Source organism: Dicentrarchus labrax, unplaced genomic scaffold (assembly GCF_905237075.1).
Source record: "Dicentrarchus labrax unplaced genomic scaffold, dlabrax2021, whole genome shotgun sequence".
Taxonomy (NCBI): Eukaryota; Metazoa; Chordata; class Actinopteri; family Moronidae; genus Dicentrarchus; species Dicentrarchus labrax.
In genome coordinates, this window is record NW_026136706.1 from 10,059,675 (window position 1) to 10,075,013 (window position 15,339).

Sequence of the window (15,339 nt, forward strand, 5' to 3'; positions counted from 1 at the left end):
ACTGACTGAAAACGGTTGTGTCTACTAAGAAGATGAAGCTGTTGCTTCATGAAAGCTTCAGTCATTGTTTTTGCATTTTTAAGTGCAGTTACATGGATGGTACTCAGAGGGGCAGTAAAACTTCAAGCTTTGGCTATTCTTAGTCATTTTCATGAATGCTTGTGTGCAGTTTCCCTCCAGCTAAGTGTAGTCCTTAACTGAAGCTGAACCCACATTTATTGGTATTAAGGTGATCCTTTAATTGCAATTAAAAATGTCATTTGTCAAAATCCATTTTTAACCCCTGACCTTGAATGTGATAGCAGCAGGAAACACACACAGTGAGAATTACAGAGATCACAGCTGCCTGATCAAAGTACAAAGATCTTACCGGTGTGCAGTGTGAGAAGGGTTTAGTGCACGGAGGATGGCAGTGTCTGACTGTGGTCGGCCTTTTCTGCGGGAAACAGCCCCCTGGAGAAAAACAACAGGTTCTTATTTCTGTTCCTTTACCCATTGATCACTAAATTAATGTACTGTCACACCTGATTAATGGGCTCAGTTGCCTATCAGGGTCCCTGATCAATCTGTGAACATTTTAATTCCAACATGGAAAATTGCATGTCAAAATATCAAAGAGTAATGCCTTGGGTTCTTGCCTTCTCTGCAGAGGAAGCTTATTCCTTCTGGGCTCATATTTGCCAGAAACACTTCCTTACAGCGATAAGATCACATTCACCCACTATTTACAGCACATCAAGCTCGCCTAAAGCTTTCGTTCCCACAGCACTATTACCTTTGTTCTGTTTCTCTACGCCTGCTTTACTTCCCACAAATACAAATGCATGATTATATTTATATGGATTGAAAGCCTCCCAGCTCAGAGTCTGGCTTATTGATTACTTATGTTAAGAGGGAGAGGCGAAATCAATAGAGGCTGCACTGAGAATGGGCAGATCAAATAAGGTGTTAAATTCAACTAGAACACTATACTAAAATTATTCTTTATATGTGTGTGTGTGTGTGTGTGTGTGTGTAAGAGACTGTTCCCACTGCAGGCTGTCATGTACATTTTTGACATGATGCCAGCTGATTTCTTTGCAGGGGGTGAAGTCACAGATCATATCAGTTGTAGGATATAACCCATATAAAGGATACTAATATTGTAAACTGAGATTAACAATTGCAGAAGACATCACATCCGTTTTTTGTATCCACCCTTCTCACTTGTTTCCATTCAATTATCTCCTGAGCCAACAAGGAAATCCATTCAAAATGTATTTCTGAACCACCTGCTACAACCACCTCTGCCAAAATTACCAGTGTGGCAGCTTTATCAGATGAATGAAAGAAAATACTTACTGTCATGGCAACACTTACAAAATCCTTTTTGAGCTATCAAATAATCTGATATTGTAGAACATATCCATGTGATCTAGACTGAATTGAAAAATGTGACACCATGCAGCTTTTTGCTGCTCATGCTGATTCAATTCATTGCGGGGGAACAAAACCAGAACTGGGACACTTTCAGCTGCTCTCTGCATTAAGCCAGATATACATAGATATTCATATTTATATAAGAATGTGTGTCTGTGTGTGTTCCCATGAGTGCTTCTGTACAAACCCTCTAGGGTGGCCAGAAGACGCAGCAACTACTCACCTGTGACATTGACACCATCTGAGCGCTGACACCAGACTGCTCTCTCATTGTTGCTCCATCCTCCTGTCCTCCACTGGTAACTGTGGCATTTTCCTCCTGCAGCAATGGCAGAAACGTTGCTCATTAGCAGCTTGTTTTGGGCATCCAGCCCTGTCATCAGTCTCCCATAGACACTAACCACCACTTTTTCTGCTGCCCTGCTACTTCATATTATAAGGTAAGTCATATTATGTTTGTAGTGAAAGGAAAAGCTCTTCCTCTGAAGCAGTGCTACGAGATAAAGGTATCTTTGGAGGAAATGAGATGGTAGAAATTGGTTGGAAATGTATGAAAGACACCCATTATTTTCCAAGAGGAGGCTCTTATTTTCCTGGAGGTAGCTATAGGGAAAGATTGATTTAAAGAGAGGAACAGTCAGAGACACTTGAGCCTGATTTTATGTATTAAAGAAAATCTAGCCACACATGTAGTGAAACATGTAGTTGAATTTTATGGAAAGATCACAAATGTAAGAAACATCGACAGGAAAGGACTTTAAAATACAGGATCTAGATTAAAGTTACACATTTATCTACACAGGTGTGCGGTATTAAAATGAAGTACCAGACAATTACCATTTTAAATGCAACTGTAAGCAGCTAGTTAATAAGGGAAAGGAGAACTGGCAATAGCCCAAATACTTGGCGACGGTATGTACTGTAGGTTCAGAAATAAAAAACTAAAACAAGTTCAAGGTTATGTAATGAAACAGCTGTTAAAAATTACTACTGCAGTAGAGATTCAAAAACAGTTATTTAAGTATTCCACTGTGAAATATACACGTCTCCTTTGGGTTAGTCAGCAACCAGATGCATCAATCTCCATCTTTCATCAAAACTGGAGAAGTGGTTTGACCTTCGTACAAATACTGGCCCTTGGTAGCCTTTTCATCATTTTGTAATTTTTAAGCGCTAACCCTCCTGCGACACAGTCTCAATGATAGCTTTGCCATTGCAATCACAAAACTGCCATTTACAGCAGGCTGGCCATTTAGAAAGTACTTGTAATATCACCTTTTAGCCTTTTACCTCCATATGAACAGATTTAACTTATGTGGAGTGTGGTTTCAAGGTCAGTAGAATGAAACTAAAATATTGGTGTGCCCCTCATGAGTAGATCTGAAGTTTATTAATTGTTTATTAAAAGACGTCTACTTCATTGATCCATCTTGAGGATCAGAGGCTTTCGTTCTTTAAGATGCAATTTTCAAAATCCCAACAGATGCAGTGTAACAGCAGGGAGGAAGGAGGAATTAAGTTGTTCTGAATTAAGGTAAATGTGGGGCTTCAAGATACTTCACACATACTTTTTAGCATCTGCCCCTAATTTATATTAATAAAGTCCTTCAGTTGAAGTTCTCACCTGGCTGCAGTGATGTAGAAGCACACAGGGTGTGTTCTTTTTGACTTGATACTACTACTTCCTGAGAAAAATATATTGCTCTTTAGCTGCTAAATGCTCCATTAAGTTCAGCAGCTAGTGGCAAACTTTGATGCTTTGAAATTTTGGTGCTGAGCATGCAGCGTACAGTGAGTTTATCAGAGCCTTTTCACTGAAAACAGCTGCAAGAAAACCAAAGGAGAACTGCAGAGCTGGGTATTAATTCACTGCAGGTTTGTCACGATCAACGATCAACGATTCTCACATACAAATACTCATGTGAACCTTTTCCAATGCTATACTTCAAGATGCACATAGAAAATCTTATTTTATTAACAGTAGCTGCCTTTACATCAGTGTATTTTTGACATTTGTGTATAAGTGGTTTCTTCAGTACCTTTACAGGGCTGGGTCTCAAAGACTTGATGTGGGCAGCTGCCCTGGTTCTCCATGACCTGAATGATCACAGCTCTCGAGCGAGCTTGGCGCCCTGTGGTCTCAAAGCTTCGCCCCTCCAGGCAGGTCAGCTGGCAAGAACTCCAAGATGACCACACAGTCAAATGACAGTCTCCTGAGGGCAGAAAGAGAGAGAAAAACCATCACTGATAGGCACCACTTGGTCAATAACACTGTCTAACACTTTTTTAAAAGATATTTGAGGGTGGTTTTATATTCGGTTTTCCAACACTATTTCAGGGATCATTTTATTGGCTCCCCTGCTAGCTCCTGGAACATTTAAAAGACATCGAAAAACAACTTCAGCACACATCTGCGGCTGATAATGTACCAAATGCACAAACAAATTACTCAGACAGCCCAGTGGGTATTCAGAAGTAATAGACCAACCAGAATTATAAATTATACAATATAAGCTATAACTCTGAGCCCAACTGTAAAGGCAATACCCAATACTGAAACAGGTCTCTTAGGAGAAGCAAAACTCATTTGGTTTGGGAAATGCTTTCAGAGGATAAAGGCTGGTTGATGTATTCTCTGAGTCTATGAATAACACGTCAACACTTGCTTCCTTGAAGGTCAAGCATTAATATCCTATGTAATCCTTGATAGGGTCATATTGTAGTAATAATATCACCCACTTCCACAGCTCCTCAGCCAGAACAACACTCTGATTCTCTGCCCTGAACAACCATTAGTGACTGTCTGTGGACTGACGCATCTCATTATCTTTCATCTTTATACGGATCCACTCAATCAGCTTTTCCCCCATGCTGCTATGGCTGTAGAAACATGCTGTGGCAAAAGCTGCAGTGTACAGCAAACAGCAACACCCATACACACATAGTGTACATCACATACATGTCGACAATCCCTCCCCTGGCCCCTATACTGCGCCCGCCACCTTCACACCAACACACACGAACACAAACGCACACACATCTGCTCCAGCCATCAAACACTTCTGATCCTGAGCCAAGGCTCACAGCAAAGGCGAGTTGAGTGATGAATCAAGGCAAGGATCAGAGGAGAGCGAGAGACAGATGAGCAAAAGCAAGCATTGCAAGATGGTGTCTCTTCATAGCAAAAGCTAACAAGAGCCTCGTTTCGCAAGAACCATGCCGAAGGAGATCAGAGATGTCTTTTTATGAGATGATAATGATTGTGTTTTTCGTTTAGAAATGACAAAAAAATCACATAAATTCTTTTCTACTTGTGGAGCTGGCTTGCACATCAGAAAGCCTAAGGACAGTAAAGCTTCATTATAGATTTTCAGTGTGGAAAGCCTGACAGTGACAAGTGAATCAGGTCATACTGTAGCTGTCAGATACCCAGAAGCTCCCTTACTAACAGCAAATGCTACATTCACACTATGGCATAAATGTGGATAAAAAAAAGTCAGCATCATGGGATGTCAGTCAGCTATGATCTGTGGGTTTCTTGTTGCTGTGGTAATTTTTATAATGATAAGATCAACCATTTCACTGTGCACAGATATAATTAAAAACAATGACAATGATTTATATCAAAAAACATTAAAAGCACATTTTCTTTTTGTCTATACAATCTCAATTTAAATAAACGTGAAGAGCTCCATCAAGCCTGAATTTGTTAACACTGTCTACTTCATTGTAAGAGGAGGCTAAAACAACAGGAGCATAAAGTTACAGTAAATCAGTTTTTTTTTTTTTTCACTGTCAAGTCCTCTCCACTGTTAACAGGCAGTGCCAAGATTCACCAAGTATTTTTTTACAGCTACAGTACTGGCAGCACTCTGCAAGCACTGGTGCACTTTTATCATTATCCATCACAGAAAACAGCATGCATATGGTTTGATGTGTAGTGCAGACTTCCAACAGTGAATGCAGTAACACTATTAAAATTGCAAGGGAAACAAGTTGATCTAGACCTTCTCCTGATGCATCTCACTAGGAGTGGACTGTACAGTATGTCAGCTCAGCTGTTATTAAAGCATGCAGGGCCCTGGCCTTAGCAATTATTGACTAACACAGGTGATCTCAAATGATGCAGTTCAGTAATGTAATTTGTCTAATATCCAAATGTAGTGATGCACCTACGAAAGACAAACCTACTCCTCGTTTAGTAGCTACAACAGATCGTATAAAATAACATTTTTGGGTAGTAACATACGATACGGAACATCTTATCTTAACTTATCTTAACTTATCTTATCTTATCTTATTTTATGTTACTACACAGAAATGTTTTACGTACCAATAGGTATATCATACAGGGCTTAAAATGCTAAATTAAGTGAACTATTATATAGCAACAAATTTTTAGAATGTTCCAATACTTTTCTAACTGCATACTGCTTTATTTTTTATGCAGTTTTTCTGAATAATAGGCTATAACACATCCACTGCGTCTTTTTATAACACAGAAATACAATGGCCACAATTTCAGTTTAGGTAAGTTGTTATTTGATAGCGCAGGAGGCAAATCTCCTTATTTTTAAGATGAAGGTCTTTCCTTTTAGATTTCTATCCAGGTACTCGAAGTCAACAGGTTTTTCTGGAGGCTGGTGGTTCTTAGTGGTGGACTTACAGCTCTCAAATGAAGTTGTGTTACACTGTGATGAGGTTTATGACATAAGAAGCTGATTTGGCTTGTAGAGAGAAAACACATGCAGCTCGTTATTTCCAAGTACCCCCAACATGTCAGTCTTGTACCTCTGGGTATCATTGCTTCTTTTACCGCTGTGTCTGCACTTGGTGCTGCATAATGATGTGTTGCTTCCACCTTGTAAAAATCACCATTCTGAATTAGTTTACCAATGTGATGCAACCTGAGAAAGTAGTGTAAGCTAGAATAAACCCAATAACATAATTGTATTTGGTTATCTCATATGTTCTTATGATATACTGGCTTTATAATAGCAATACATAAACAATATGTGTAGTCAAAGCTGTTCTTACTTAAAACTAGTTTTATTCTGATTTGCATTTTTGCTGTTGGAAAATTGTTGCTTTTGCACTTACACACAAGCTCTCCCCGTACAGAATTTTTATAGCTGTTAATTGCGCAGTTGTGATAGGCAGTGTGTTATTTCTCTCAGCAGTATGATCGGTTAATTGTTCCAGTTAGCACAGGATGAGATTTCACTCTTATTATCTCTGAAAAAAAAAAAAGAAAAAAGATTTCCAAGTGGTCTTTTTTTTTATAGTTGTTACTGGATGTGCCCATCCAGATAATGTAAGGCTAAAAGGGTCATTAGTTGGTCTATGACTTATTGATTTTGCAATCATTATTTAGCAGCTGAAAATGTCAACTGATTGAACAGTGTATTGGCAGATTCCAGCAAATGAGTTTGTGTTCAGAAACAACATTATTGATTATAAAGTAAGTGACCCAGACCAAAACATTACTGTTATTATGAATTCAAAATTACTACACTGATAAATAATTCATGCACTCATGTAGTTTTGCTCTATTTGAGCAGATTACTATACAAATAAAATTGAATTGAATTGAATTGAATTACACAATTATAATATAATATATTTTATGCAATTATATCCATGCTTAATATACGTCAACACATTTAAAAAACAAAGATGTTAATTCAATATTTTTGAGTGCAACTTTTACCTGGGCAGGGGACGAAGCAGGGCTGCTCCATCTCCTGTTGGATGAGCTGCCTCAGTTTATCTCCACAAAGCTCCTCCTCCACGGGCTGAGGAAGAGACTCATCGCCCCAGTGAACGACACAAGACAGGTTCCGTCTCCGAAGCCCCTCACCACACGCTGCACCCTGCATGAACGTGCACACAAGTGTGACCTTTGTAAGGTTTACCAACAGGTCGTTAGGAAGTCCTCACAAAATAATTTTCTTTACTTGAATATAATGAACATGTTGAAAGAATGAGATGAAACCAACTAATAGTAGTTGGGTGGTGCTCCCCAGTGGCATTAGAATAGACTAATAACTAGTTCACACTGGAATATCTAATATATAACTTAATGGAGCTTTTTTTTTAATCTTTGTGAAAATATCAGATATACAGAATGAATGCATTTAATTATTTACAAAACAGCTGCTGATTTAACTATTCGGAAATTTGCACTGTTTACAACCAAGATCACTTGCTACCCATCTCCTTTTCCTTGCATTTTTGTGTGTGTTTCCACCACCTGTAGGTCAATGAAACAGTGTGACACCACTGGCATCCACCTGTCACGTCACCCATATGCTTGTGTGTGTGCAAGCACGTGTGCATACAAAATGGGGACCCACTCATAAAAGCACTGCTCCATAGCACTACTAGTGGTCAAAGAGTCCACAGGGTACCTTTAAGAAATGGGGCAGTCCAGTGTGAAGTCATTCAAAACTGCACATGCTTGAAAATTATGATGCATGATGGTAAAGAAAATCAGAAACCAAGAGTTTTGCTTTATGGAGCAACTGGGCACCCTTTGTCAGTACATCACATGGATGTAGAAAATTGAAACCTCACATCTAGTATTCACAGTGGAAATCATACCTCTACAGTGCATGGGGACCAGTCACTCAGCAGCCACGTGTAGCAAGGCCTTATGGGACATGGCTTGGTCTGGGTGAGCTGGTTGGGACAGGACCGACCCTCCTCATGAGCCTCCTGCAGAATTGTCCGGGTGCGCACAGACTGACCTGCAGAAGATCAAGGCCAACACATTGTTAGGAAGAACAATACATTAAAGGAGACCCAAGTATATAAAGCTGCATTTACAGAGCTTCAATGTCCAAGCTTAATACTTTTTTTGCCTTTGTATGTATGAATTTAAAAAATGCTGATGTTTTTCAGGGCCACTGTTAATATGAATAACCTCTTAAGAATAAAAAGAAAAAGTAAATAAAGAACAAAAACAGTGTGGGATTCATACACTCAGAACCTAACTACAGGCGAGGCAGGGTGAGAGAAACAAATGCATCATTGCAGAAACATAAAATAACAGTTAATAAAATGAGATGAATGATGATCCTTTATTTAGGAGTGAAAAGAGGCTCCGCTTCTCTTTAGCCTGTGAAATATTTCCTTCATGACAAAGAGGACTTAGTGCAACAGCACCATATATCTGTGTCATCGTGCCACTTTATGCTCATATCTAACTGTTTCCTACACAAGTGCTTTCTTCAAGTGAACCATTAATAATGTGTGAAAGAAAATGTTTGGTAAATGGCAACAGTGAAAGGGACTGGCCATACGTGTAGTAACAGCTCAGTGTCTAGGTCCTATGAGCTCAGAGAAGGCATGGCCTCCATCAGCCATCCAGTCAAGATAGAAGCTATGTGTTTGTGTTATGCCAGGGGAGATGCTGAGCTCCATGGGCCCCAGGCAGACACAGCAAAAGGAAGTTCAGCTCTGCCATCTCAAAAATCAAACCCAAAACATTAACGCTCCCATGGCGTTTTGACAAAACAAGATCTTTGCATCGTCTGACACAGATACGACGCAAATCCCTCATCAAGGCTGACAGATGCATTTCACAATGTGTAAGAAGGAACTGCGAGAGTGACAGAGAGACAGTCACAGTGACAGTGGCAGAGAAGAGAGAGTCTTAAGTTTGAATCCCCAGTTGAATGCCTGTGTTGGTGTGAGCTTTTTGGAACGATGGTTAACTGTGAGGAGAGAGACAGCCAATGACAAATTAAAATGAATGAAATTAAGAAGACACTGTTGAGTCTATATAATTAACAGAATAATAAGCTTTCTCTCTGGGAGATTGGCTTTGGGAGGCCTGGGAAACTATGTATGCATCCAGGTTAAATCATTTACTTTTGTATATTGCATAAGGTTATAGCACAGCTTTCTCAAAGTGATGCTGAGCATGCCACAGGTTGGTGATTACTAATTGCATTTTTGAAATCATGCACAGGAAGGATATATATATTTTATTTAGGAACTCTGAATCATTTATGACGTCCATAAAGGTCAGCTGTATAAAATTAAGTTTAAATTAACCTGCAATTCTTAAAATATAACCCAATAAAGTGAAGTTGTCCGTATTAATTATAAGAAAACTGGGCTTCATACAAAATGATAATGAAGTGAGAATATTAATATATACATTAGCCTATTGGAAAAAAAACATGCAGCACACTGTTTCCCTGTATAATAAGGCTTAGGATTACACATACTTGTAAATATTTTAATGCATTTAAATGTATTCATGCAAAATTCAACATCTTGGTGAATGCCTGAGTAGAAGGAATAATGAGGCGCTGCACATGTGGTTGACTCTGTGTCTGTTCATCAGGTTGGTGTTCCCATTGGTTTAAGTTAAGTTTGTTTACTCATATGTTTACCTTGGCTACCACAGGTATGTGAGCATTCCGCCCACGGTGACCAATCAGAGAGTATGCAGCTGACAGGGCAGTCAACCACGCAGCTCTCTGACAGCCTCCACTTGTTGATCAGACCAAACTGTAGAAAAACAAGAGCAGAGCTGTGAGGAGGGCTAGTTAACGATTTCCACTAACAAGAGAGAGGGAGCGCCCGCATTTACATATTTTAAATAGGCTGCAGTTCAGTTCAGGACAGTGGAGATGCAGCAATTAAGCAATTTTACCATTTACTTTGTTTTCAAATTTTATTGAGCTATAGTTGTACATTCTTGGATTTTTTCATGAAAAGGAAATCACATGTTAATCTACATCATACTTAACACAGAGGTGGCAACATGACAGCCTACATCCCCATAAAACTTCCTTCACTCAGAAGTGAAATATGGTTCTGGATATACCAGAAGTGAGCGGCAGGTTTGGAACCTACCACTTAGAAATGTTTCAGCTACTTCTGCTATTTAATGATTAAGTCCAGGCAATAAAATGCTGTGTTTTGTTTGGTGGCAAACAGCTTAATGAAACATGAATGTGTACATTGTCACAGACTGAGCAGCTAGGTTTTTAATAATGTATAAGCCAGTAGAAACTGAAGAGGAACTAGAGTACGAGAACTGCAACATAATCAATAGCTTATATATTTTTTTAATAGTATACTTTTCCAATATTCCATGGTTTTGAGGGCTGTCTGTCATTTTAGCAAACTTCATTTCACTCATTCCCACATCTGCATTGTTTAAAATGTCAAAGTATGTGGAAAATATTTAAAGTCTAGTCCATTTTTCTTTCAGACATAAATTGCTGTGTTATTATTTGTGATGTACTGCCATAGAAAAAACATTGTACTGTATTTATTTGCTGCACCATGTGTTGGGAAAACAAATATTAGTGTCCCTGTGCATAGTGAAAAAATATTCACACAATAATAATAATAAATAGTCAATAATAATAATAAATAGTCAATAACAATGACTGCAAAAATGTGATTTTGTACAATCAAAATTTGAAACTACAGCATGCCAGTATGAACCTCAGGTCTGACTATGCAGTGCTCACCTGCTCACACTTCTGCAACTCCACAATCTTGCCATTGCTGCGAATACAGTCTAGGAGACGCAACCGTGAACCTTGACCACAGATGGCATTTTCCCCCAGCTGGCATGTACTCCAGTCTGAAATGCACACACACACACACACACACACACACACACACACGCAACATATCTGTAGATTAGTCTCACAGACTGTATGCCCATGACAGTAGGATCACTGTCAGTTCCAACCAGCAACATTGTGCTAAATGCTTATTTTGTTTTACTTTTGTCCAAAAAGTTTTGGCCAAGCACACATCCTTTGCTTCAAATTAATTTAGGTCGATACACTTGCACTGGGATCTTGTAGCTCTGACCTGCTGTGCAGATGGTCCTACCTGAGACTCTGTACTGGTAGGTGAAGCAAGTGCTGTTGAGGACGCAGGGCTCTGACTGGACCAGCTCTGGACAAGCAGAGTTTTCCGAGGCTGGGAGTCGGAGGATATGTCTGGTCCTGTTCCTTGTTGTTCCTTGGTCACATTGCTGCACAACAATGACAGGATCATCAAACAAAGGTTATTGTGTAGGGTGCGGGTTCAGTTTCAGACATACAGGGAATGGGATGAAGCCATTTGGAGACAAGGGGTCCTTCAGCAGGCCAAAGAAATTCAAAGCTGTCTCCAGCATTTACATTTGTTATGTACTGGCTAACACAGTATTAATAACTTTGCATCAATAATAATGCTGTCACAAATATCCAAATTTGTTTTATTATTATAGGATTAAGACTTGATAGAGTGCAACAGACATGTTGCTGTATATACTATACAGTATATTCTTGTACAGAGGTTTATAATGATTCTTTTCTATGACAGCAACATTTGATTATGTCTGATCATAAAATAATTAATTGATAAATAAAATACCTATTCTGTATTGTAAGATTTTAATATAACACAGTTGAGGATTTTCATATAACCAAAAAGACCTGCTTCCTTTATTGATTCTCAAGGATAAACTATAGGCAAATGCATTTTAAAGCTATGCAAAATAAATTAATAAATCGTATTATATAGCAATATAGCATATAGCTTCAAAGTATTTTTCAAAGAGGTTCACCATTTTTCTCTGCTTAATTTTGGCTGAGACAGATGGTGTTTTCCCTTTCAGTGACTGTGATGAAAGTGACAAGTAACAAGGGAGTGGTGAGGAAGTTACGTGACAATCCAAATAAGACAAGGATATTGGGTTTTGTGTCTAAAACTGGATTTTGAATATGGTGTCAAGTAGGAAGGAGTGGGCCTGTGTATTTTACTATTAGTCATTACTGTAATAGACATAAATCAGCAAACGGAATACTTCAGGTCACATGAAGTCTCAGGAGCGGCAGTTCAAAAGTGTAGTAGCTAAATCTGGTACAAAGCATCTTCTCTTTGAGACAACTATTTCCTGGTCCCTGACAAACACATTTAATGAAAGCAAACTAAATCAACTGTGTCACTTCAAGGTGAGACACTTCTCCTCTCTTAGGTGCCAGAAAACCACAAGTTAGTAACCCAACTTCTTTTAAGCAAAATCTACCTAATATGAATAATTGTGAAGATATAATTAAAACTGCCAGCTGCAAGTGTAGCTCCTCCACAATCCTTTTCTTGTTTTTAAAAAGATATGTCAATGATATAAAAACCCTTTTGAACCCAGTTTCAATGCATTTTGTAGTCAAAAAAATAGCAGATCTTGGTTGATTTTTAAATTTTAAAGAAAATATCCAGTGGATGACCTTAAAAACCTGACAAATAGTCAGTACTGATTTTAGAATGCCACCGAATGGCAAAATAAAGAACAGTTACTACACAGATCAAATTATACTGATATTCTACTTTTAAAGCCATGGAGAGATTATTGTATTGGAAAGAGATGTTTGTTGAGATATGAAAGAAACTTGTGGTATGTTGTATGTAAGAGAACCATTTCAATCATTTTATCTTTTAATACAATCAAGTGAAACTCAGAAATGAAGGAAAATCTTCTAAATTAAGCCTTTCCTTTCTGCCCTTTATACCCATAATTTGAATCTTTTCTGTAAAGGATGGAAAGAACTGAATTACAAGCCAACCAAAATTTATATAGCAGGTAATTTATGCTAAATGCAATTTGAATACTAAATATAAAGAAGTCTTCTTATTGCTCGTTTGCCAACTAAACCTCATCACCTCAACCATACACTTTTAATAATAAAGTTTTAAAATTAGTCTCTGGCTTTCAGTTTCATAAACTGGTGTAATTGGCCAACAACCCAGAGGTGTTGTTTTTACTCCAGTATTCACTGGCATCTTGCCTTCGTGTCATGGTGGGCTTGGAATTACAAACTAAATAAACTAGTTTTTCAGAAATGTGTTTTTAAATAACCCATTACTCATCAGTATTGTTTCTCATCAGGGGTGTTCTGGATTTGAGGATGTTTGGAGCTTAGCCCGCACCTCTGAGGGGGGGTCAAGAAAAATCCTCCCCCAGAAGGTTTTGTTGATAGACAAGCTCTACTTAAAGTTAAAAATATTAGTAGTTGCAATTACTGTAGCAACAGAATACTTAACAACATTTATTGGAAAAACTCACACTCCTTTTCGTCCTATACAGTGGCGGTCCTTCCTACAGGCGACATTGCCTAGGGCGCCACCTAGTGAGGGGCGCCAAATATGCGGCGGGAAAAAAATTAAAATTAAAATTATAATGTCTATTTATTTGTTCAACAGTTTTTGCCATCCCTCTATCTACAACAATATTCTGACATAAAAAAATAAATTACAGTAATAATGACAGTCATAATAAGACTGTCATAAGACTGGTTCAGACTGCTGGCCTGGGTTGGCCTTGACTGGCTGGCTACTTTTCGAGAAAAACACTATACAAGTTGATGCTAGCTACAGTATATAGCACTTTGCATCTCATTGTGTGCTATGAAATAAAAAATTGAGTGGATGTGAAAAGTCTATAATTACTGTCCATATAGCAAAATTAGATTAGGTTCAGTTTTGGATTAGTTTTAACTTTACTGTCAAGTTCAAGTACCGTGAAATACAGTTTTACATCCAACCAGAGTGCAAAGTAGTAAAGTGCTGAGTGAGTCAGTGCCTCATATGCAGATGAGGATATCAACATGTGGACTTCATAGACAGATGTGCAAAAGATGAGCATATGTTATATACTGATGAACAGAGATAAGTATAAGTTACATACTGATGGAATATTGTATCAATAAAGTTGAGCATAATAATAATAAATTATGTATACAGGTAGAGTTATGTTTATGCAGAGAGGTATGCACATAGAGCTGTGAGCATATAGGACTAAGGCTGTGTCCGAAATCACTACTCACTATATAGTCCACTATGTTGAACTCCCTATGTAGTGACTAGGGAGTAGGGAATGAGTGAGTGATTTCGGACACATCCTAAGTGAATTTATATAAAAAGAATGTCAAAATTAATTTGAAAAATGGAAATGTTGTTTACTCCATGTTGATAATACACTTGTTTGTTGTATCATTTTAAATTCACTATTCAAATATTTGGGACCACCTGCAACTGAATCATCAGACCAGGAACAGCCATGCACCTCAGCTGCTCCGGTTTCCTCAGGTGAGTTTAATGTGTCGGTGAATGTTTGTGATGATAAAAATGTATTGACTTATGTGCAAATGACAATATGTTGTGCCATGTTTCATCCAGTCAATGTATTTGCTCTTGTGTGTTCTCTCTCTGTTTATGGACCTAGAGCCACCAGAAGAGACGCAACAAGAGCATGCTGCTCTTCCTGCCAACCTCACATCAAATTTTACAGTATCTCATTTTGCACATAATGTTTTATTGTTAGTTTAATTTTTTGTTTTGATTCTTTAGTGTGCACTTTTTGTTCTCAGATGTTGCACTACTGTTAAAAATATGTTTAAAAGTTTATTTTTTGTATATTTATTATTGAACAGGTTTATTCTTTTGCACATATTGTTATATTGTTTGTATTATTGTTTAAATAAATGTGCAATTCTTTGGACATGAGTTCTTTTCTCGTGGGGATGGGGCGCTATCAGTAAAGCTCGCCTAGGGCACCAAATGGTCTAGGACCACCCCTGCTCCTATATGACATATTTATATGTCTAATGTATAATAAGTGATAGCCTTGATGCTGGAAGCATGACCTATTGTTAGCTTGACATGCTTGTTATTGAAAGTAAAGCTTGGTACCTAGGATACCCATCTGAGCGGAGTGCTTGTTTCAATCCAATCATGCATATGCTTCATACATATGCTTCAGGAGAAACTAATTATGGCGTGAAGAATTATCAATTTATTCTACAAAAGCAAAGGAAGGTCGCCCACTTTATTTCTATGCTTAGCCCATCTTCCATATTTAATATGAGCGCAGGACTAGCTAGACCATTGGTTCTTAGA

General features: G+C 38.2%; 1 protein-coding gene across 1 annotated transcript in view; it reads right to left on the bottom strand.

Moving 5' to 3' along the window:
- Positions 1-15,339, bottom strand: part of thsd7ba (thrombospondin, type I, domain containing 7Ba) — a 162,183-nt gene that overhangs the window by 3,776 nt on the left and 143,068 nt on the right. Inside the window, exons 19-26 of the mRNA XM_051404709.1 lie at positions 11,290-11,434; positions 10,917-11,032; positions 9,825-9,942; positions 8,023-8,168; positions 7,130-7,292; positions 3,459-3,632; positions 1,643-1,738; positions 371-453 (exon numbers count right to left, since the gene is read on the bottom strand). Of these exons, the coding sequence (XP_051260669.1) occupies positions 371-453; positions 1,643-1,738; positions 3,459-3,632; positions 7,130-7,292; positions 8,023-8,168; positions 9,825-9,942; positions 10,917-11,032; positions 11,290-11,434 (1,041 nt within the window). The remainder of the gene's footprint in view (positions 1-370; positions 454-1,642; positions 1,739-3,458; positions 3,633-7,129; positions 7,293-8,022; positions 8,169-9,824; positions 9,943-10,916; positions 11,033-11,289; positions 11,435-15,339) is intronic.